This window comes from Euleptes europaea, chromosome 11 (assembly GCF_029931775.1).
Source record: "Euleptes europaea isolate rEulEur1 chromosome 11, rEulEur1.hap1, whole genome shotgun sequence".
Classification (NCBI taxonomy): domain Eukaryota; kingdom Metazoa; phylum Chordata; class Lepidosauria; order Squamata; family Sphaerodactylidae; genus Euleptes; species Euleptes europaea.
This window is the reverse complement of record NC_079322.1, coordinates 10,570,106-10,593,646: the sequence shown is the minus strand read 5'-3', so window position 1 is coordinate 10,593,646 and position 23,541 is coordinate 10,570,106. Positions and strand designations below refer to the sequence as shown.

Sequence of the window (23,541 nt, the reverse complement as noted above, 5' to 3'; positions counted from 1 at the left end):
AACAGTGCACACGCCCTGAGAGGCAGAATGAGATCCTTGCTGCTCAATTGCTTCATAATCAGTGCCATGAACCCTTGTGAAGTGCAAAAAATCCCAGAAGATGTACACAGCAGAGAAGGTATGTAGGATGTGTGCATGCACAGATGACCATTCATCAAGTTACATGCAGACAGCTCTTTTGGTTTGTTCGTCATGGTCTCTGTGTTATCACACACAAGAAATACTGGCAAGCCAGCACACATGGCAGAAGATCATGCGTACTCTTGGGAAGAAACTAATGTAAAGCTACCCTGTCAAAGTGAAGGAAACATTAAGGGTTTAGTGCTTGGCAAAGATGGATGGTGTCATGCATATCATGGCTTTATAAACAAGATTGAAGAAATTGGGATATCCCTGCTGGAATGCTCTGTGACATGCAGAAATGGGGGCTAAGCAGCTAGCTCTTAACATGGGGTTATGGTTCACAGCTAACCATAACATATGACCCTTCCTGAAGGGAGATTTCCAGTGAAGCTAAAATGCCAATGAGGAGCAAACATCCACAGCATGGAGAAGCTATTCTCCACCATCTTGCAGGGCCAGGAAGAACCCAGAAGAATAATGGTGGTGGTGCAAAGTGCTGTCAAGTTGCAGCTGACTTATGGTGAACCCAGAGGGGTTTTCAAGGCAAGAGATGTTCAAAAGTGGTTTGCCATTGCCTGCATGGTGTAGTGGTTAGGAGCGGTGGACTCTAATCTGGAGAACCGGGTTTGATTCCCCACTCCTTCACTTGAGCAGCAAAGGCTAAATCTGGTGAACTGGGCTTGTTTCCCCACTCCTACACAGCAGCGGACTCTAATCTGGTGAACCGGGTTGGTTTCCCTGCTCCTCCACATGAAGACTGCTGGATGACCTTGGGCTAGTCACAGTTCTCTCCAAACTCTCTTAGCCCCACCGGCCATTTATGCATGGGAGGTTTTGCCTTGGATTTGCTGCTCTGTATATGCACATTTTCCCCATCCAAATTTTCAAAACTTAAAAATAAACCTCCATGCAGAGTTTTGAGAATTCATATGGGGGAAATGCGCATCTAGAAAGTGGCAAATCCAAGGCAAAACCTCCCATGCATAAATGGCCAAGGTGTCTGTTGTGGGGAGAGGAAGGGAAAGAGATTGCAAGCTGGTTTGATTCTCCTTAAAAGGTAGAGAAAATCAGCAGTTTCCCTCCCAGCAAGGCAGGAGGGAAACTGGAAGCTGGGGCTATTCCCACCCTAGGAGACAGGAAGTTAAAAAATTAGTCCTGCCTCCCCTAGCAGTGGGCGTGAATAACCCAAGCTTCAAGATACCCTTTCACTCAGAGCGGGAAGAGAAAGGGTTCATGTCCACAGAAGGTAAAATAAATGAAATTAATGTACTTACAATGCAATCCTGAGATGGGTTGCTCTAGTTTGAATTCCACCAGTCTTTGAAAGTAATTTTAGCGCAGGGTCACACCAAACAAATTTTACTTGCAGCCTAACCGTAAACAAATATTACTGACATCATTGCACTAATATGGCAGTTTGTAAGCCACACCTAACTTGTCTAATGGGTGGCACAGAAAGTCTTATACATTGCTTTTCTATGTAAGCAACAGACAGGTACAGGAAAGTATAGGACACCTGTCCCGATTTTTAAAAAGAGGAACATGGGCTAGTTTTATGAAATATGATGTGTTTAATCATATTTATGAAATATGATGTGTTTAATCAAAGGCAGCTACTTTTGATGGTATTTTATTTTTTTTGTAGCCTGCTGCTAACACCCTCAGTGATTCAGTAGAATCTATCTGCTGATGTTGAGCGATACAAAAAGATCTATCCAATTACTCGAGAAAAAAGGATAATAATCTACATCTGATTAATTGCTTCCAGTTAATCGCATACTTTAAAATTTTCTTGTATTTTATTTTTCATTTCAAGAGAGAGATTTCAAAGACTATTCAGGCTCCTTATTCTGATAATGGGAAAGACACACAGCTGATCTGGTGGATGAAAAACGCTTACAAATGTTGTGGTAATATTAGAATCATAGAGTTGGAAGGGACCACCAGGGTCATCTAGTCCAACCCCCTGCACAATGCAGGAAATTGACAACTACCTCCCCCCACATCCCCAGTCACCCCAACCCTCCCCCTGCCATGCAGGATCCCACAATCAAAGCACTCCCGACAGATGGCCATCTAGCCTCTGCTTAAAGACCTCCAAAGACGGGGACTCCACCACCCTCCGAGGCAGCACATTCCACCGTCGAACAGCCCTCACTGTCAGAAAGTTCTTCCTAATGTTTAGGTGGAATCACTTCTCTATTAGTTTAAATCCATTACTCCGTGCCCTAGTCTCTGGAGCAACAGAGAACAAGCTAGTTCCATCATCAACATGACACCCCTTCAAATATTTAAACATGGCTATCATGTCTCCCCTTAACTTTCTCTTCTCCAAACTAAACAAACCCAACTCCCTAAGTCTCTCCTCATAGGGCATGGATTCCAGACCTTTGACCATTCTGGTCGCCCTCCTCTGGACACGCTCCAACTTGTCAACATCCTTCTTAAATTGTGGAGCCCAAAACTGGACACAGTATTCCAAGTGAGGTCTGACCAATGCAGAATACAATGGTAGTATTACTTCCTTTAATCTAGACACAATACTCCTGTTGATGCAACCCAGAATTGCATTGGCCTTCTTAGCAGCCATATCACACTGTTGACTCATGTTCAGTTTGTGGTCCACTATGACTCCCAGATCTCTTTCACATGTACTGTTGTCAAGCCAACAATCTCCCATCCTGTATCTGTGCCTTTTGTTGTTTATGCCTAGGTGAAGTACTTTACACTTTATCCAGTCTATCGAGGTCATTCTGAACTCTGACCCTATCCTCCAGGGTATTAACTACCCCTCCTAACTTGGTGTCATCTGCAAATTTGATTAGCATGCTCTCTATTCCATCATCCAAGTCATTTATAAAAATATTAAATAGTCTGGTCCCAGGACAGACTCCTGTGGTACCCCACTGGTCACTCACCCCCAGGATGAAGTTGTGCCATTAATGAGCACCCTTTGGGTTTGGTTGGTCAACCAATTACCAATTACCAATCCAGCTAACAGTAGCAGTGTCCAGCCCACATTTTACTAGCTTTGTTTCAAGATCATGGGGGACTTTATCAAAGACTTTACTGAAATCAAGGTACACTACATCTACAGCATTCCCTTCATCTACCATACTTGTCACTCTTTCAAAAAAAGATATGAGATTAGTTTGGCATGACCTGTTTTTGAGAAACACATGTTGACTGTCAGTAATCATGGCATTTTTTCTAAGTGCTTACAGACCGTCTGTTTAATTATCTGCTCTAGTGTTTTACCTGGTATTGATGTCAGGCTGACTGGGCGATAATTGTTTGGGATTCCTTTCCTCCCCTTTTTAAAGATGGGGACCACATTTGCCCTCCTTCAGTCTGCTGGAACTTCTCCTGTTCTCCATGAATTCTCAAAGATTATTGCCAGTGATTCTGAAATCACTTCAGCCAGTTCTTTTAACACCCTTGGATGCAGTTTGTCCGGCCCGAAAAACAGCCGAATTTCCCGATTCGGCGGTTTTTAGTTCGGATGGAACCGAACTCAAAAAAGGCGGGAAAACGGGGAGACGAATTCAGCGAGTTCAGGGTGTTCGGTGAATAAATTCAGCAAATTCAGGGTTAGGGGCAGCAGCATAACCGTCAGTTAGTAAGCAGCATTCTCCCCCGGCCAATCGGTGGCCAAGCTGGGTCTTCTTCTGGCCAATCAGTCGCGATTGAGTGCATGAGCCCAGCTGCTGCGCGGCCCGGCCAGGGAGAGAAAGAGAAAGTATCTGTTTGTGTGAGAGAGAAATCCCCGTGGGGGGGGTGCTTGTGCACATTCGCTCCCTTCCGTGGCTACAGGGGGTGCATTTTTGGGGGTACAGCCCCCAAACTTTCAGTGTAGCTTCAGAGGAGCGTTCTTGCAAGAATCCCCAAGTTTTGTAAAGATTGGATCAGGGGGGGCTGAGATATGGGCCCTGAAAGGGCCCCCCCCTTAATGTGCATTTTTATTCCATTTACAGCACACATTCACTCCTTTCCGTGGCTGCAGGGGGCGCATTTTTAGGGGTACAGCCCCCAAACTTTCAGCGTAGCTTCAGAGGAGCCTTCTTGAAAGAATCCCCAAGTTTTGTAAAAATTGGATCAGCGGGGGCTGAGATATGCACCCCCTTTTCCCTATTGGGATGAATGGGATCAGCCGATTCTATGTGCATCTCGACAGCAGCAAATCCAAGGCAAAACCTCCCGTGCTTAAATGGAACCGTATTGGATTACCCAGTCCTCCAAGTCCCTCCTGATGGAACAGAAGACATCCACAGTAAGACCCCTTTTGGGGCTTTAATCTATAATTTTTCTCCTGTGTGTGTGTGGGGGGGGGGGAAGCAGTCTGTGTGTGGGGGGGGGAGGGAGCAGTATCTGTGGGTGGGGGGAAGCCAAAGGGGGCTTTCGCCCGTTCTGTCTGGGGTGTGTGTGCCCCCTCCAGTCTCTCTCTCCCTGGTTTGAGGGGGGGCTTCAGTTGTGTGTCCTCAGGTTTTCCCTCATTCATAAGATCGGTTAGGTCTATTTTGATGCTTGCTCAAAAATTGTTTTCAAATTGTGACTTAAAGAATGCATTTGCCTGGTCCCGAGTCCGATGCAAAAGGGGAAATTCCACCCCCTCCTGCTCCTGATGCTTAGCTAGCATGCCTCTGTCCCTTTCCTTGGTTTGCAAACTCCCAGGCGTCAGGTGTTGCTTTGCATGGTTGCAAACGTGTTGCTTTGCATGGTTGTGTTGCTTTGCATGGTTTGCAAACTTCTTCTGTCCCTTTCCATGGTTTGCAAACTCCCAGGTGTCAGGTGTTGCTTTCCATGGTTGCAAACGTGATGGTTTGCATGGTTGTGTTGCTTTGCATAGTTTGCAAACTTCTTCGCACCTGCCCCGCCCTTGCTCCCCGCAGCTCAGCTGTTTGTCGGGGCTGGGAGCTTCGAGTGGGCGGCAAGCTCTGCTAATTGCAAATGCACATTAAGGAGGGGGGACCACTTTGGGGGCCCATATCTCAGCTCCCGCTGATCCAATCTTTACAAAACTTGGGGGTTATTGCAAGAAGGGTCTTTTGAAGCTACGCTGAAAGTTTGGGACCTCTACCCCCAAAAATGCCCCCCCCCAGAGCCACAGAAAGGTGCGGTTGTGATTTTAATGGCTTTATTCGGCCGAATTTTTCCCCTCATGCCGAATTGCACGGACCTGAAGCGGGGGAGTTCAGACTTTGGAATTTCCCGAATAAAAACGGGCTGAATTTTGCCGAATCTGAATTTTACCGAACTTTTTTTTTCAACAGCCCTACTCCTGTTCTCCATGAATTCTCAAAGATTATTGCCAGTGGTTCTGAAATCACTTCAGCCAGTTCTTTTAACACCCTTGGATGCAGTTTGTCCAGCCCCGGAGACTTGAATTCATTAAGAGTAGCCAGGTATTCCTGTACTATCTGTGTCTATACTATGCTGTAATTCCCCTATTGCATCCTCTGCTCCATTATTCCCATGTTGAGCACTATTCCCCTTTTGGGAGAAGACTGATACAAAAAAGGAATTAAGTAATTCTGCCTTTTCTGCCTCCCCTGTTAATAACTCACCATCCTCTCCATGCAATGACCCGATCGTTACCTTGATCTTCCTTTTGTTATGGACATAACCAAAAAACCCTTTTTTGTTGTTTTTAACTTCCCTGGCTAGCCGGAGCTCAATCTGTGCTTTAGCCTTCCTGACTTTCTCCCTACATGTGCTGGCTACTTGTTTGAGTTCCTCTTTGTTGATTTCTCCCTTTTTCCATTTATTGTATATGCCCTTCTTAAATCCTATCTCAACCAAAAGTTCTTTAGTCATCCACCCTGGTTTCTTCAAACCTCTACCTTGTTTTTTCCTCGTGGGAATTGATTGAAATTGCGCCTTCAGTATCTCCCTTTTAAGAATTTCCCATCCTTCATGTACTCCCTTCTCATTCAATATGATCACACCCAGTAGTTCCCTAAATTTATTGAAATCAGCTTTCTTAAAGTCTAGAGTACATGTTCGACTATTTCTTGCTTCTCCTTTCTGCTGTATAACAAACTCCAGGAGAACATGGTCACTCCAACCTAAAGATCCCACTCCTTCTACCCCATAAACCAAGTCATCATTATTGGTTAAGATCAGATCCAAAATGGCTGTTCCCCTTGTCGCTTCTTCCACTTTTTGGACTATGAAGTTGTCTGCAAGGGAAGTGAGGAATTTGTCGGACCTAGTTGTTTTGGCAGAGTTAGCCTTCCAACAGATGTCAGGATAATTGAAATCTTCCATTACTACTACATCTTTCTTTTTTGAATGTTTGGACATCTGTTCCAGGAAAGCATAATCTAACTCTTCAGTTTGGCTTGGGGGTCTATAATATACCCCCACAATGACATCACTATTTTTTTCTCCCTTAATTTTTACCCAGATGGTTTCAAGCTGGGTTCTAGTGTTTAAGCCCTGGATCTCCTCGCAGGTGTAATCATCCCTAACGTATTATGCTACCCCTCCCCCCTTCCGATTTGGTCTATTTCTCCAGAATAGGTTATATCCTTCAATTAATACATTCCAATCATGAAACTCATCCCACCAGGTTTCCGTAATGCCTATTATATCATATTTGCTTTTTGCTATTAAAAGTTCTAGTTCTCCCTTTTAATACAGCAATAGAAAGGAAGGACTCGGAGATGAAGTGGGCACCTGAGAAGGAACATTTTATGTAGGATATGAACACATTAAATTCAGTAGAACCCCAGGAAGGGGGGGAGAGAAACACCCATATTTTTAAAATGCTGCTTTAAAAAGAAAAAAAGATCATTTAGCAGAGGGATTTGAAAGAAGAGACAGAACATAAATAAATAACTACATAAATAAAACATAAGTCCACCTAGCTCTTTTCGCAAAGGTGATACAAGAAATGAAGTAACAGCACAAACTGTGAAGGAAAACAACAGAATCTAACTTTTAATGATGCCAGCAGTGACACCCAGCCAAAACCATTTCTTAACATGAATTTAAAAGGAGCTATTCATGGCATCTGAAACCAGCTGCTTTCTTAGTAGTCTGAAGATCAGGAAACTGCCATGACCATTTAGGAGAAAGGAAACAGAAAGACTTTTTAGAATGAAAAAGATACCTTCTCCACTCTTAAATTCAGGATTAACAAACACGTTTTTCTAAGCGCTTTTTAAGAGCGGGGGATTCATATCAGCATTTTTTCCTTAGAAGCAGAATACCTAATGCCTGTTGGCGCCCCTCAGTTCTAAGGAGTTATTAGGACCGTAGCACATCAGGCAGTCTCGGCTCCGGCCACAAAGGCAAGAAAGCAGCTCCTTCCTAGGCTCCACTCCCGGGTGGCTTAGGTGTCTGTTGACAGCAGCAGTGGGAGGGATGGCAGCCCCGCCTTGTGTGAGCATGCTAGGCCAATCCCCTGCTTGACAGCTGTTAGCTGGCGTGAGGCCTGTTGAACAAGGCAGCCTGCCGGTGGTCAGGTGGCAGCTGAACATGCTGATGTTACAGCTGCTGTTAAAACAATGTAAAAGAATGATCGCCACTATTCTAATTTAAGCCACCTTGCAGAGCCGAGAGAGGTGCAGATAACTGAGTGAGGCAAAGTTTGTTCGCAGCATTGCGGGTGGGGAGGTGCAGCTGGACTCCTTGATACTGTCCCCTGTAATTTGACCTTTGGATTCATTAATCCACTTGGCTTTACTAGTGAGGGCCGCTATGTTTTCAAGTTTATATTTAAATATGGCTGAACAAATTAGGAGCGATCCTTCAATAGCACAAAATCTGACTACTTTGGATAACCTCTTTGACTATTTTAAATCTATCATATTAAAACAAATCTATATAAAAGATCGGAAGCCTCCAACAAACTGTTGGTTTGTTGAGGAACGTAAAGCCTTGAGAAGGCAGGTAAGACAAAAGCATAGGATATTCCGTATATCTAATCTTAAGCGGGACCTAGAAGAATTAATAGATTTGAAAAGGGATCTCAAGAAATTGATCAACCGGGGCAAAAAAGGAGGATATGATGCTAGGCTGGAAATTGCTGCAGGAGGCAGCTGCAGCTGCCAACTCAAGTACCTTTTGGAAACTGATCAAGGAGGCTACAGGGTCAAGAGGGAGGTACCCTATGGTATGGAAACAGCTATTTATTTATTCCTGTATCCGTAATTCAAAGGATCTGGATTTTTGGCCCCCAGTTCCTACTAATTATTTAATCATTTTAATTCAAGATCTAAAACTCCATAAGGCGCCTGGATTTGATTTATGTTCTGCTGAGCTTTTTAAGGTCAATCCAATGTGGTGGGCTAGAATTTTGGCTCCCATCTTTTCTAGTTCAGGCATTATGCCTGATTCTTGGAAGTGGTCCATAATTGTCCCAATCTGTAAGAAAGGAAGCTTGTTGGATCCTCTGCTCTACTTCCTCCAGTATTTTACATATCCCCAAATGTGCTTCGACATAGCTTCCCTTCCTACCCAGGGGATACCCACGATAATCTCAAAGTCCCCTGTTGCAGCAAGAGACAACTCAGTCAGTCATTTATTATGGCCTACAGGCCAGTCACAAGCAAAAATAACATTATTATAAAATTAATTACCCATGTAAAATCTCAGCATACATCATTCATCTTAATATATCTAGCAGTTTAAGGGTTAGAAGCCAAGTAGACTACACACAGGACATTAACTCGGCCGGCCTGTATTTTCACTGCAGAGAACAGAAATTTAGCCACAGATATAGTAGTTCTTTGGTCAACCCCCGCCAGCATAGTAGTGTGAAGGAGGCCTCTGTACATCCAGAATATCACAGTGGTGGACCTGTAGTCCATTTAAAGAAGAGGCAAGATTCCCCATGCTCCCCCCACCACTGAAGTGCATAAGTATGATGAGTACCATCTGTGAACACGTGGGCTTCTTCACAGCAGGTTAAGGTAGTATATGTCATCACGTACCTCTTTTTCTGTCCCACGCATAGAGCTCCTTTATCCCTAGTTCGTTCAATGATTTGGTGAGTTCCAACTCCTCCCCAGTGATGGTATCTCTCAAGAGGGTGAGGTGTTCCTGACTGACCTCACATTTTTCACAAATGGCTGGGATTATACTCTCAAGGGGCACCTCAGGATTCACTCGAACCACCGCCTTTTGTGTCTTGAGGTAATTTACTACCAGCCTCACGGTTTTCTGTGAAAATGAAATGGGGAGGGGGGGGAAGGCCTCTGTGAGCTACATCACCTCCAGTGACTTGAAAACAGTAGCTTTTGGTTTCACTATACAATTGGTGCAACCAATAAGGGAAGACAGCAGGAAAAAAAGATCAAAGATCAAACCCATTCATTAATCCAGAAGAATATGTCAACAGCAGTACAAAGAAAGAAAATGATTCATTAGAGCATTCTTATGCATTAATACACTGAAATTGCTTATGAAATACTTGTAGAAAAAAATGAAGAAATTATATTTCAAAAGACAGAAAAGGGTAACAGTTATACCAGAATTACACAGATCCACGAACAAAGACCCCAAAATTTACAGAAATTGTTTGGGACATTATGGACCTTTGTCTCCCCATACCTCCTTCATAAAGCAATTGCTAGACTATAAATGTAAACAATGTAAAGTTTTCCCACTGTAAATGTCTCCACAGTACAGCTGTTGTTGCAGAATAAGGATAATTCTAAACCTCCACCAGGTGGCAAAATTTCTCATTACATTTCAACTTTTTCCACATACCTAAAGGTCTCAGAGCTCTGAACAAAAATAATATCCTATACTACCTCTTGTACTGTCGCTATCAGCCAAGAAACGGACAATTATTTCTAACCTTTGAGACACTAACTTTAGCTGGAAGGCAAGGGGAGAAAGGCGCTACGTCTGTGGACAAAATTGACTCTAGCCAAGGCAGGCTTAAACTGTACATGCTAATTGCCCTCTTCCACAAGTTGCTCTAGCATGCTTGCTATATGTTGACATTTTATGACCCACAGCAGCTACAACCAATCCGAATCCACCAACAGTCACTAAGGGCCTATTCAAACCACCTTTATAATCCGTTTGAGCAGCAGGTTGCTAATGGATTTTTTTGTGTCAGTTCAGACACAACCGGTTTGGCTCCTGGCTGCTAACGGATTTTTTTTACCTGTTCAGACAAAGCCACTTGTGTCCCATTTGCAAAGTGAGGCTGAGCCGGTTTTTATTAAAACTGCTTTCAACTGTTTTTGGTTCTTCCTTGGCCTCGGAATTGCTCTAGTGTGCTGTTTGAACTGCCTGGAGCACTATGGGAAGGACTGCGATTGTTTTCGCCCCTTTTTTGCCGGTGGTGTTCTTTTCCGGCTTTTTTTTAACGTTCTGAGATTTGCGTTACAGCGCTGTAGTTCTCTCTCTCTCTCTCTCTCTCTCTCTCTCTCTCTCTCTCTAATGCTATAACCCAAATCTCAGAACTTTAAAAAAAAAGCCGGAAAAGAATGCCACCGGCAAAAAAGGCAGGAAAACAATCGCAGGGCTGTTTGAACTAACAAGAGTGCTTCAGAGATGGCTCATAGACAGATTGAAATGAGCTGTATGAACACCCATCTTTGTATTGCTTTATTCCAAAATGGCCCAACAACGGATGACATCCGGTTTAGAACGGTAAACTGAATAGGGCCTAAGACTACTTCATGTTCCATATGCCCTGACTCCTCACTGACTGAGATGAAGGTTATGATTACATCACAGTGATGAGACCATGAACATTAAGCCAGTGTATCAAATGGTTCAGAAGTCATGCTAGGACTGGGAAGTCTCTGCAACTCTGCCATGTGCTGTAAGGACAAAAAGAAGCTATGTACTCTACCCTGAGCATCTTGGAGAAAGGGCAGGGTAAAAAAATCAGATGAAAAAATGCTTTAAGATCCAACCCATAGCATCTGTGTACTAGTGTCAGGATAATTCACCACAAAGCATGCAAAGAAAGAATTATTGCCACCGCTCCTTCAGTCTCAGTGAGAAAGGTGGACTATGTATAACATAAATTTTTAAAATTACATAAAATAAAATCCCACAGTTCTGACCTCGGGAATCTTGGGTGGAGGCCTCTTTGTCTTTCCTTCAGGAGTCTTCTCCTTGAGAAGTATCTTCTGTACATCCAGTGCCCCTATCAATGTATTTGGCTTGTACTGCAAAGGTTGTGGGGTCCCCCAAGACTGAAGCTCAAGAGTGTGGTGGGCTGGATTCAAGTGGTAACGGCTGCACAAGTCAACTAACAGGTCCATCACAGCTTTACTGGAAGGAAGAAGACACTCAGGGTTATTCAGAAATAAAGATTTCAATGTAAATGAATGAAACTGGGTGATACAACAGAGAGAGAGAGAGTCAATGAGAATTAATGTATGCATGAATGCATAAGGAAGGAATAGCAAATTTTCCAGGGTTTTTAAAGTGTTGTGGAAATATTTCAAAAAAGCATGTTCTTCAAAACACCCATTGGGTGTGGGAATCTTCTCCATGTTCAAATTGATACTAACTGACAAGTAAACTGACAAGTAAAGACAAACACATATACCAAATCTTGTTATCATCTTGGCCTCCTGAAGACATCCAGACAAAAACGTCAACAATAAGAACTATGCACTTGTTCCATGAAGTACGTTCAATGGACCAAGTAGGACCTAAATCTAAGAAAGGTTCCCTAACATCGAGCTGTATTTCCCCTCCTAAATAACTCTAATCTTAATTGTTGCAAGGTCACTTTTTTTTCTTTCTTTTTTTCGCCGTCAAGTCACGGCTTACTCATGGTGACCCAGTAGGATTTTCAAGGCAAGAGATGTTCAGAGGCTGTTTGCCATTGCCTGCATCTGCATCACAACCCTGGTATTTTTTGGAAGTCTCCCATCCAACTAATAGCCAGGGTAAGGGCTGAGAGTGTGTGACTGGCCGAAGGTCACCCAGCAAGTTTCCATGGCACGAATGGGGATTTGAACCTGGTTTTCCCAGGCCCTAGTCCAACACCTTAACCACTACACCAGTGATGGCGAACCTTTTAGAGACCGAGTGCCCAAACTGCAACCCAAAACCCACTTATTTATTGCCGAGTGCCAATGCGCACCACGGCAACACGGCACAGCCCTAGGCCAGTGGTCAGCAAACTCATTAGTCAACAGAGCCAAATATCAACAGTACAATGATTGAGATTTTTTTGAGAGCCAAATTTCTTAAACTTAAACTATATAGGTAGGTACACTGAATAAAACTTGATATCATACTTAATAATGATCTTATTTATTGATAAAAAATTAAATTGTAAGTCCCTGCCATTTCCCCCTCCCCGTCCGGTCCTCGTCTGGAGGCCTGGTCTACCGCCATAAAAGCCTATTAATAGACCTGGCCTCCAGCTGAGTCCCATTGGGAGGCCAGGTCTACCCATTGGCTTTCTTGGCAGTAGACCTGGCCTCCGGAAGCCCATAGAAGCCAATTGGTAGACCTGGCCTCTTAAAGGGGACTTTTTCCCCTCCTCGGAGTCCAGGTCTACCGCCAAGAAAGCCAGTGGGTAGACATAGCCTCTGAGGAGGGAAAAAAGTAAGTAAGGTATCCATAAATTTAAATCATGACAATGACTGACAAACACTATACATTTTCCCATCTGCATTCTCAAAACTCTGCAGGGAGGCTTATTGTTGAGTTGTGCATCTGAGTGGCAAATCCAAGGTAAAACCTCCCATTCACAAATGGCCAATAACCCCTGTCCCGAGCCCAGGCCTCCCCGGGCCATCTCGGGACTTCCCAGACACCGGTGGGGGCTAGCCCCCACACGGGAGGAGAAAAGGGGTCAGGACAGCAGGATAAAAGCCCCTCCCACCAGTCCTTCCCTCCGCCCGCCGACAAACCTCCGCGGTCGGGTGCCTGGCCGGGGGGAGGGGGACGAAGCGCCGACACCACCCCCAGGCAGGAGCTGACCCCCACAACCTACCTTTCCCCCGCAAGTTCCCCAAAGGCAAGAAGGGCAGACACCCCTGAACCAGCCCAACCGAAGAGGGGCGGGGGGGCTTCTGGTGGGCCGGGAGTCCAGCCCCCCCAGATGCATGTGTGTGCGCACGCCCCCTGCCCACTCCTCCGCGTGGGCCCCTCCAGAGGGCCACGGGGGCCGGCCAGCCGCCAGGACTGAGAAGGGCGGCGGGGCGGAACACCCTCCAGGGGGGCAGGGGCGCCAGATGCCGAAGGAGGCGGGACAGGGTCAGCGAGTGGAAGCGGCGATGGGCTCCCTTCTTCCAGGAAGCGAGAGGTGAGGAGGCCCGGCTCAACGGCCGGGGAAGGAGCAGCGGGAGGCCCCAATGAGCACGCGCGCACCCCCCCCCCGCAGAGATTTCACTCACTCAAAGAGAGTTTAATACGGTCCAAGACCAGCATAAAAACATACCAGATATACATACATAACATAACACATATAAAAGTGCATCAAGTGTGAGCCCCTATAACCTCTTACAATCTCTCACTCATAAAAGCCGTTAAGCGCTTAATTAAAAATATTACATGTTTGGAATTAGTATAAATATAAATATAAAATCGCTCAACCATTAAGTTCGACCCATGCACGCCTGGTCCTCATTGCTTGCCACCCAAATTTGGCCACTTTAAAAGTTATCTCCATATCTTTGTCTGAGAGCATGTTAGAAAGACTAAAGGCTCTGGATCGCCCTGGGAGGTCCGATAATACAGAAAGAATGGCTTCTCGTATCTTGTTGTAGATTTTGCATTCAAACACAACGTGCTCGAGGGTCTCAGTACTCCCATCAGCGCAGGGGCATAATCGTCCTGCATATGGTATCTTTTTGTATCTCCCTTCCAAGACGGCTCAAGGGAGTGCGTTACAACGCATCAGGGTGAAAGCCCTCCTGTATTCTGGACTATCTAAGTGGGAAAGATAAGACATCGGGACCACGTTGGTAAGAGTGCTGCAATTGTAGCACATGTTTTTGATTCTAGTTAGGTCATGCTGCCTTTCCACGTCCAGAACTCTTTGCCTGACCAGGGCTCTGGCCTGTGGATAGTCCATTGATAGGAGCAGATATTGTGAGAGACCATAGTAGCCTAGTTTTTTCATCAGATTTTTCAACCAGGGGGAAACAAAAGTGTCATATAAAATTAAGTTACCAAGTCCTTTGGGACGTGAAGCTATTTTGAGCCAATAGGAGATCGAGACAATCCACATCCTTGCTTCAATCGTTACTTCCCCTGTCTCCATTCGAATTGCAGCATTAGATACACTGGGAGGGACTTGTAGTACAGCCCTCAGGAATTTGGATTGGATTTTCTCCAACCTGGAGTAATTTGCTGTGTTAATAAGCGGCCCCCCATATAACATTTGGGAAAGGGTTTTCGCTTTATATAACTTAACAGCAGCTGTTACCGAGCGTCCTCCCTTTGTCCAGAAAAATTTTAATATAGCTGCGGCACTTTTTTGGGCATTGGCGGAGACATGGGCTATATGAGAATTCCTTAATCCTGTTGCCTGAAAGACCACACCCAGGTATTTATAGCAGTGTACCTGCTCTATCTTAATCCCATTCAGACTCCAGGAGTGCAGTTTTGGTTTATTGGCAAAGACCATTACTTTAGTTTTTGAGTAATTAACCTCTAGTTGATTGTCAGTGCAATAGATCGCAAGCAGGCGTAATGCCCTCCTGATGCCAATAGATGTTCTAGAAAGAAGAACGGCATCGTCTGCATATAGTAACAGGGGAATGTGCCTATCCACCAGTTTTGGGGGGTGCAGCTCTTGCTTGTTTAAATATGCTGCCATATCGTTGATGTAAAAATTGAACAATAATGGCGCTAGTATGCAGCCCTGTTTGACCCCCTTCCTTGTTACAATGGGATCAGTTAGCTGCCCTTGATGGTTACATCTTACCCGTATTGTGGTTCTTTCATATAGGGCTCGAATCAGAAACAGAAGCCGTCTGTCTATCATAGAGGCGCTTAGCTTTTCCCAGACAATGGATCTTGGGATTGAGTCAAACGCCGATTTCAAATCAATAAAAGCTGCATACAGTGAGACAGCAGATTTGGCCGCATACTTTGCAATAAGATGGTCTAGCGACACACAATGATCTATCGTAGAGCGGCCTTCTCTGAAACCCGCCTGCTCTTGTGCTAGATAATTCCCTTGTTCCAGCCAATCTCTAAGTTTCCACTGAAGATGCTTGCCATAGAGCTTGCTTATGGTACTAAGTAAGCTGATTGGTCTGTAGTTGGAAGGGTCTTCCCTGTTACCCTTTTTATGAATAGGGATGATAATTGCCACCCCCCAATCATTTGGAATTCTGCCAGTTTTGTCAATTGCAGTGAAGAGGGATGCCAACACCGGGGCCCACCATTCCAGATTCCTTTTCAGTAAATCTGCGGGGATCTGATCAATACCTGGGGCTTTCCCTAGTTTCAGGGATTCAATGAGCTTCCTTATCTCTGAGGTCTCCACCGCTGGCCATTCTGGAAGATTTCTAATGCTCTCAGCATGCTTGTCATTGTGGTCATTATTCTTATATAGAGCCTTAAAATAATTTTCCCACGTAACTGGTAAAATAGTGCAATCAGGTGGTGAGGTGGGCTTTGTACCTGCTGAGATCAGGCGCCAGAATAGGGTGGAATTTTTAAGTTTAGCCGCCTGTCTAATCTGTTCCCAGGCTAAGACGGTGGCTGCCCTCTTTTTGTGTTTGATGAGCAGCTTGTATTGTGATTTTAAGTTTTTCAAGTCTGTCAGCAAAACTGCCTCAGAATTACATCTATATCTAGCATATGTTTCTCTAAGGGTTCTTTTAAGACTCCGGCACTCCTTGTCAAACCAGTGTTTGGAATGATGAGATTTCTACCCGGGGGTGGCGCGGGAGGGCGCGGGGAGGGGGGGTTCTCCACCCCCCTCGGCTCCGTGCAGGTGAGGATCGGGACCAAGGCCAGGGTGGAGAAATCAGCCCCTGCCGCCCACCTGGGCGGCGGGGAGTCCAGGAAAGGGGGGCGTGCCTACAGCTTCCCTCATCCGGGGCGGGGCAGAGCCGGAAAGGCCAGTAGCTGGGAGGAACCGCGCGTGCCGGCAGAGAGGGCAACGCATGCCAGAAGTGGCAAGCGTGCCATAGGTTCGCCAACACGGCACTACACCATGCTGGCTCTTTGTATCATCACCAGAAACACATTTTTCTCCACTACAACCTAATTAAAAAACAAGATTGCACTCTGAGGTTTCATTATAGACAACATGTTATAAATTGTGTATACCAAGATCACAAGAGCAGAACCACTCTCTGCTTAGGCCCTGAAAGGCAATGTTCTGCATGAATGAATGAAGTCTGTTTTTGAACCACTTTTTCCCAATGTGAAATAGGAACTGCTGTTGCGGCCCCAGCCCTATGGGGGAGGACGGAACGGGGGAAGGGGGTTACTGCCACCCCAGGGGAAACCCATACCCTGGTTACCGACCGGCGTGATGTTACCCAAGAATAACTAGTACACCATAGCTGGAGTAAACAGGCCACAACTTTATTGATTACAGCGTTAGGCATTGGCAAGCATGAAGGGCAGGTCCAGGAATCAGCTGACCCATCCGTCAGCTGATAACACCCTGCCCCCAACCCTTCTGCTGGGCGCAGCCTGAAATGGCAGTATGCTAGGACCCACATGGGCGGCAGCCAACTGTGTGGTACACTGCCACTTGGGAGGAGGCCAAACCACAGCCCCCAAGCCAGGCTTAACCACTCCTGGCCTCCCCCCAAAACCCCTTATTAGGGTCCCCAGAGTGGGAAGCAGGGCACGCAGGCCGTCTTTCCCCCAAACTGGATCCGGCCGCATGCCCAAACCGCCAACCATCAGTTGTGACAGATAACCCAACCAAACCCCAGAAAACAAGGGGAGGGTGGGTGGGACAAGCGGCGTGGAGGGGAAAGAATGGCCGCAGCCAGGGGCGGGGCTGCGTTTTATCCCTCCCGGCATGCCGGCTGGCACAGACCCCCATTGGACCGGGGCGGGCCCCGTGACTCCCGGCAGAGCCCGCCAAAACCATCAAAAGGGGCGGGAGGAGGCCGCGGGGGTGGACAGGAGCTGGCAGCCACCATTGTCCCTCCCGGCCACCTCACGTAGTACCCGGGCCCACCCCCTCCCCCCCGTGGGGGCCGGCAGGGGCCCCCTGGGCCACCCGTGCCGTCACCCCACCGCCTGGAACGGCACACTGCTGTTCGGATCGGCCGCGGCCGCCGGTAAGACAGGACCCAGCCCCTGTTCCCCCCGTTCCTCCCCCCCCCTGCGGATCCGCAAACCCGGATCCCCCCCAGTGAAATCTGCTGCTTCTCCTGGTAAGGAATTTAGATAACTGTCTGGACTTAAGAATTAAGAGCGCAATCCTAACAAAGACACCTTTTAAAGGAAAACCCCATGGAACTCTCCATTGATTTTCATGGGGCTACACCTGCCTTTTTGCACCTGCAAAAAGGGGCAATCCTGGGCCAAAAGGGCTTGGGAACTGACTAAAATCAGCTCCGCCCCTGGAAACAACCCTTTGATACCAGCACAAGCCTCTGCATCAGGAAAATGCTGCTCCCACTGCTGTGCGCCTCCCCAAAGCTGGCATAAGTGCCCCCTCACCAGTGTTAGTGCCACTTTAGCCGGGGCAAGTGGCACTAATGCCAATGCAGAGATCACACTGGTTCCTATCCCCTTTTGAGCCCCCCCCCCATTAGGATTGGGCTGCCCCTCTCTAAGAGCTTAAGAAACAGCTAATTTTGTTGGTGCTCTGAGGTTTGGAATGAAGTATATTAAACTCTGCCTTGGCACACGAATTCAAATTTAAACTTCTGTAGACTACAGCTTTAAGAACAACATTGAGAAAGCACTTCCATTTCTTACATTCCTATTTCTGGATTCTGAACTTGGAAACAGCAGTGAAACTTTGTTTCCTTTTTCTTACCTAGAATTCTACAGTAATATCCTATGAGAAGACGTTTTCTTTGCACTCACTCGTTTTATTAAAGGTATGATATTTAAAACCAAATTTTGGAAAGCAGAGATGACAGACTTCTATGCAAGTAATATTTATCAGGATGGCTTCATCTTTAAGTATCGACTTTTATAGGTTACTTGGGTGTCAAGGACAGCAGCTTCCCCCCTGCAAAAACCTCAGATAAGAGATTATAATACTATATTTGAGAATACAAGACAGGCGTTGATTCCCCTCATGGGCAGTTTCTGGCAAGTCACTGGCAGGACATGTTCCCATGTTGAACCTACAACATTCAGACAATCTGACGTGACACTAGGAATTTCACGAGCAGAGCACCATTGGGATTTTTTTCTCCCTTAAAACAATGAGAGCATGCGGGCCAAATTAAAATCAGGGCCATGGTGTGAGGGGTGTTAATGCCATGGTAACATCGAGACTAGACTACCATAATGCAATCTGCATAGGTCTCCCCTACTCCCCGGAGTAGGCCGGGGCATGCACATTACACCATTTCTGCAGTCACTCCATTGGCAGTCCACCAGCTGCTGGGTCCTATTCAAAATACTGGCCATCACATATAAAACCCTCAATGGCCTTGGATCTTCCTATCTGCAAAACCTTCTGTGCTCCACCACAACAACTTTGCTCATCTGAGCAGGGCCTTCTACAAGGCAAATGGGGAAGAGCCACAACTACCCATACATGTGTGTTTTCTGTAGTTGCCCATCACAATCCTGCCCTAGGGCTTTGTGTGTTTCAAACATGTTGGCATGAAAACCCAGCCTGTCATGTAACCAGTGCCTTGGAGTACTCTGGTAAGGCTGTCTCTGAGCAAGTCCAAAGGGCAGAGCTTTCACTTTAGCCCTCCACCCATTCTGACTTCTCGTTCCCGGGCTCCTTGTCCATGAAACCACCAGAGCGACTGATGGTAGGAGCTGGATTGCCCGATCTTTTAAGGGCCATATCGAGGTCCGCCTCGGAGAGCAGGTCTTCTTCCTCTCCATGGGGGTAGCCGGCGGCCATCTGGTGGTCTGCGGCTTTCTTTGGCGCTGTAGCCATGCTAACCCTTGGGAGGTAGCCTCCGGAGGGAACAGGGAGGACAAACACGGGAACAGCAGATCAGGGAAGTTGAAGGAAGGACTGACAGCCAAAGGAAGGGGTTTGCAGGATTTTGAAGCTGCTAACTAGCCTAGCACTGAGCAGGTCAGCTATGACAATGCTCTCCCCAGCAAGGCAGGAACAAAAGTGGAAGCTCAGGGTGATTCCCGCCCAGGAGACAGGAAGTAGAATTTTAGTTCCTGCCTCCCCAAGCAATGAATGTGAATCACCCAAGCTTCAAGATGCCCCTCCTTCAGAGCGGGAAACAGGAGTCCCCCGTACAACATATACTATTGGTTTACAAGCAGCAGAAGAATAGGGGAAGTATAATACACACGCACTGTTGACAACCTCTCCATCATCAATGTATTTTCAATGTACAAGGAAACCAGGATAAGCAACTACAGTTTTTACTGGAGGAAAGCCTTACCTCCCATGCACAGTATTCTTCTGCTCTTCTCCATCTGGAAAAACTACTGTAAAGTCCACTGTTCTGTTAATCATGTTTTCCTTCATGTTTATCCCACCCTGATCAGGAAGCATTCCCACGTCTGTGGTTAATTTGGGTTCATTATTAACTTTACACGAAGCAGGAGGCTGGTTTGGCGGAGGGGGAGCCCGGGCCTTCATTCTTCGCCTGGAAAAAGAAAACAAAGTGTTACTGTGTTATATGCACATGCCTTTATATTTACCTCCTTACCCACAGATTCTTATTTGCAAAACAATGGAGCAGGAGATCAGTCACAATTAGGTAATGGCCTTGGTTTGGGACAAACAGTCATTAGTGGTGCATCATTGGGCAATCTTCTACACTTTACACAGCACACACCCAATTTCAGCTGCCCGACACACTTCCCCTGCATGGTTAGATATGCCTCTCTTCCAAAAGTTAATGTTCATTTCATCACACACAGCGCGCATGCTGAAAAAAGAATTTGCTACATAAAACGTGGCACAAAGTTCCAAAACATTTTTATTTCCTTCTGTGCAGCACAACACAAATTAGAAGCCATATACTACCAGCACCCCCAAAAAATTCATATTTTACCATTAGGGACCTAACAGCTCCTTTTTTGAAAATTTTATGGTCCAGACCAGAGCAGACGTATTGCTGGTTCCCTGCAAACCCTCCTTCCACTTCTCCTTTCCTAGAGGAAGTTATCTGCACTTTTGTTAACATGAACCATAGTTTAATATCAGTTGTTTTCTGAACTGCGAAAGTGGGATTTGCTTCTAAACTTACTGCATTCTTCAGGACCTACTTGCAAAGTAACTCCAAGCTCTCTTCTCCCATATAGGAATAGTACCCATAGCCCCAATCCTCAGAAGGGACCTCCCGGATAGCCCCTTTCCCCAGAAGTTCCTGAACCTCCTGCAGGAGTTGGGCGGGAGCTGGCAACGTAGTGCAAGCCGGAAGGAGGTAGGGAGGCAACGTTTCAAATTCAATAAAGCATCCATGCTTTATCATTTTGAGAACCCAATTATCATTAGTGATAGAACATCATATACTGTAGCAACCAGACAACCGGTCTGTGAAACACACCGAGAATCTAGTCACGCCTGCTTAGGTTTTGCAGGGTGGTTGAGAGATGGTCTAGGACCCTTCCTGGGTCTAGGTCTGCCCGAAAACTTCCTATCCTGCTGGGCAGAAATGAGATTGGTGGTGGAAGGTACCTTGGTACCTGTATAGCCAGGATGGTTGAGACTGCCTGCCAAAGTATCTTGGCTATAAGCTGGTACAGTAGGGGCGACGTGCAAGGACTTAGCGGTTATTTTTCTTGAGATGATCAAGAAAGGCATCGTATAATCGCTGAAGAGCGAGGAGCCCTCAAAGGGCGGGTTCCCGATATGTGACAGAGGTGCCCTCAAAGAGCAAGGTCCTTGAGAAGCGACTGAGTGTCCATGCCTCCAAAGGACTATGGACAAGGCCATGACCTTGCTGGAAGGGTCCGCAACGTGACGTGCCGCAGTAAACTGCTATCTGGCGAGTGTCGTGCTTTTACTCTGAGCAGTTTAGTCTGATGGGCGTTGATCCTCTGGTAGGATACTAATTTGGAATGAAATTCTATCCCAGAGGGCATATTGGTATCTGGCCATGATTGCCATGAATTAGATATGTGAAGGCCAATGGCACTGGAAATATAAACCTTCCTGGGTAAAGCATCCAGTCTGCGTCCCTCCTGGTTTTGGGGCAAGGAATGTGAACCCAATCAATATTTGCCCGACAGGGCTTCGACCACCATAGAATTTGAGACAGGGTACTGGAACAGAAATTCACTGTCCTCACGGTGGATCGTGTAAAGGTTCTCCACTCATTTGAGGAAGAGGGAACCAAAAATTGGCTTAGTCCGATTAGAATTGACGATCTCCAAAATGCTTGTAATCATTGGAAGGGCAACAGGACCTGCCTCTGAGGAATGCAATATACCCATGATGGTCGTAATCTGAGTTGTCAGGGAGGAATATATATTAGAACCTTAGCCAGTCGGATCAATTGCTCTACATATAATCTCACATCCCCTGGAGGAGAGGGGATTTAGTATTCCCCCGCAATGTCCCCAGGTGAGGGTTGCGAGGTGCGGAATTCCGAGTCAGAGTCCTTAGTAGCCGTAGCATCGGACTCAGAATGGACCATGTCCTTTAATACAGAAGGAGACCTTGGTTGGGAGAGTCTCCTGGGGGAGTTCTTGCCTCAGCAACGCACGGTTCCGAGAAGGCTCTCGGCGCCGAGAGGCAATGCTGATGCCAAGGGCGATGGCGAGAGTCATCACGGTGCCTACATAGGAGGCAGCAGGCGACCGACTTTGACGACTGCAGGATTGTGTAGAGGACGAGCTGATATGACGGGCCCCTCTACAATGCCTGGATCCAGAGTAAGAGGTCGATGAGTGACGAATTGGATTGGCGGTGAGAATGTGCGCTGAGAAACAGATCGGCTCTGAGATGTGGAGCAACATCCAAGGGACTTTGACCGGTGCCGGCGCTGTGACCGGTGCCGGCAATCGGACAGGCAACAGGATCTTGACCGGCATCAAGAACGTGACCGGTGTCAATGACCGGACGTGACAGACGGAGGGGTCTTGATTGGTGACGAGAAAATGATCGGCGCCAAGAGTGTGAACGGCTCCAGGAGTTCGAACAGCTCCTAGCAGCTCGCTAGGACCCAGAATGGGGCTTCGAGGCTGAATGATGGGTTGACGCTGAAGGGATACGTGATCCAGACCGGCGATGAGAGCCGGATCCACCTCCGCAGCGGTGCCGACTTCTCCAGATTCACGGCCACTCAAACTGCCGCAGCGGCGCCGACTTCTCCGCCAGCAGGGGCAGGAGTATTTGGCGTAATGGAAACAACCCCATACCTAGACTCCGCACCGACTTTGACATTCGAAAGAGGCTTGTCCGGAGTCGGAATAGCAACATCCTTATGTGGCTGCAAAAGGAACTGAGTGCGGAGCTGTTGCTCATTCTGGGACCCGCTCTGAACAGAAGCAGAGGGGCTAACCAGGGCATCCTGGGACCCGCTCTGAACAGGCAGAGGGGTTAACCAGGGAATCATGAGACATATCCTCAAGCTCCGTAGACGTCGTTGTTTGGTGCCGAGAGACATCGACGACGATGGATGCTTAGATGCCGATCGGTACCAAGGCAATGTCAACGTGGGTCGGCGCCAAGGCAATTTCAATGGTCGGTGTTCCGAGTGACAGGGGCAAGAAACTTGGCCAGTTTAATGAGGGTTTTCACCGTTTAGAGGGCCAAAGGGAGGATTTGTCTTGCCTAGACGTACCTCCGATGCCTTGCCGAGTTTCCCAACGGGAAATTTTCTTTAAGGTGGAAGTCAATGGCCCTCCTCAGGGCCGGCTTTTTCAAGGTGGAAGCTTTAGAGGTAACCTCGCCGAATGATCTAGCACAACTCTTACATGAGGAAGGAGTATGACCTTCCCCCAGACAAAGGAGGCAGTTTTTGTGACAATCGGACTTAGTCATTTCTTGAAGAGAGGAGCCTTCTTAGACTCCATAATGAAGAGAAGCTAAAGACATGTTCTCTCTCCGTGGCGGCAGAAAGAGAACTGGAGGGGAGAGTGCTCCCTCCCCCTGGGTCATGTGACCATTGGGCGGGAAGGCTGCATGCCCCGAGGGGAGGGGGAGCACTCTCACTTTCGATTTTGCTAGAAGCTGACAAAACTTATCCGTGGCTGGCCTGCGCAATCGCCAATGTGGGACTGCATAGAAGCCACGCAGATGAATATTTGATTTGAGCATAAAGAAAGATGAAAGCTTTACAGACCAGAGAAGGGTAAACTTTTTAATTGCTTTTATCCTCCTTTCACAGATTTGATTCTTTTTGATCTTTCATAATCAGCCTTGAGTCTCAGTGAGAA

At 46.7% G+C, this 23,541-nt stretch overlaps 1 protein-coding gene across 1 annotated transcript in view; it reads right to left on the bottom strand.

Moving 5' to 3' along the window:
• COBL (cordon-bleu WH2 repeat protein) overlaps positions 1–23,541 on the bottom strand; it is a 255,876-nt gene that overhangs the window by 167,266 nt on the left and 65,069 nt on the right. Inside the window, exons 2-4 of the mRNA XM_056857870.1 lie at positions 19,593–19,799; positions 11,160–11,370; positions 9,063–9,291 (exon numbers count right to left, since the gene is read on the bottom strand). Of these exons, the coding sequence (XP_056713848.1) occupies positions 9,063–9,291; positions 11,160–11,370; positions 19,593–19,799 (647 nt within the window). The remainder of the gene's footprint in view (positions 1–9,062; positions 9,292–11,159; positions 11,371–19,592; positions 19,800–23,541) is intronic.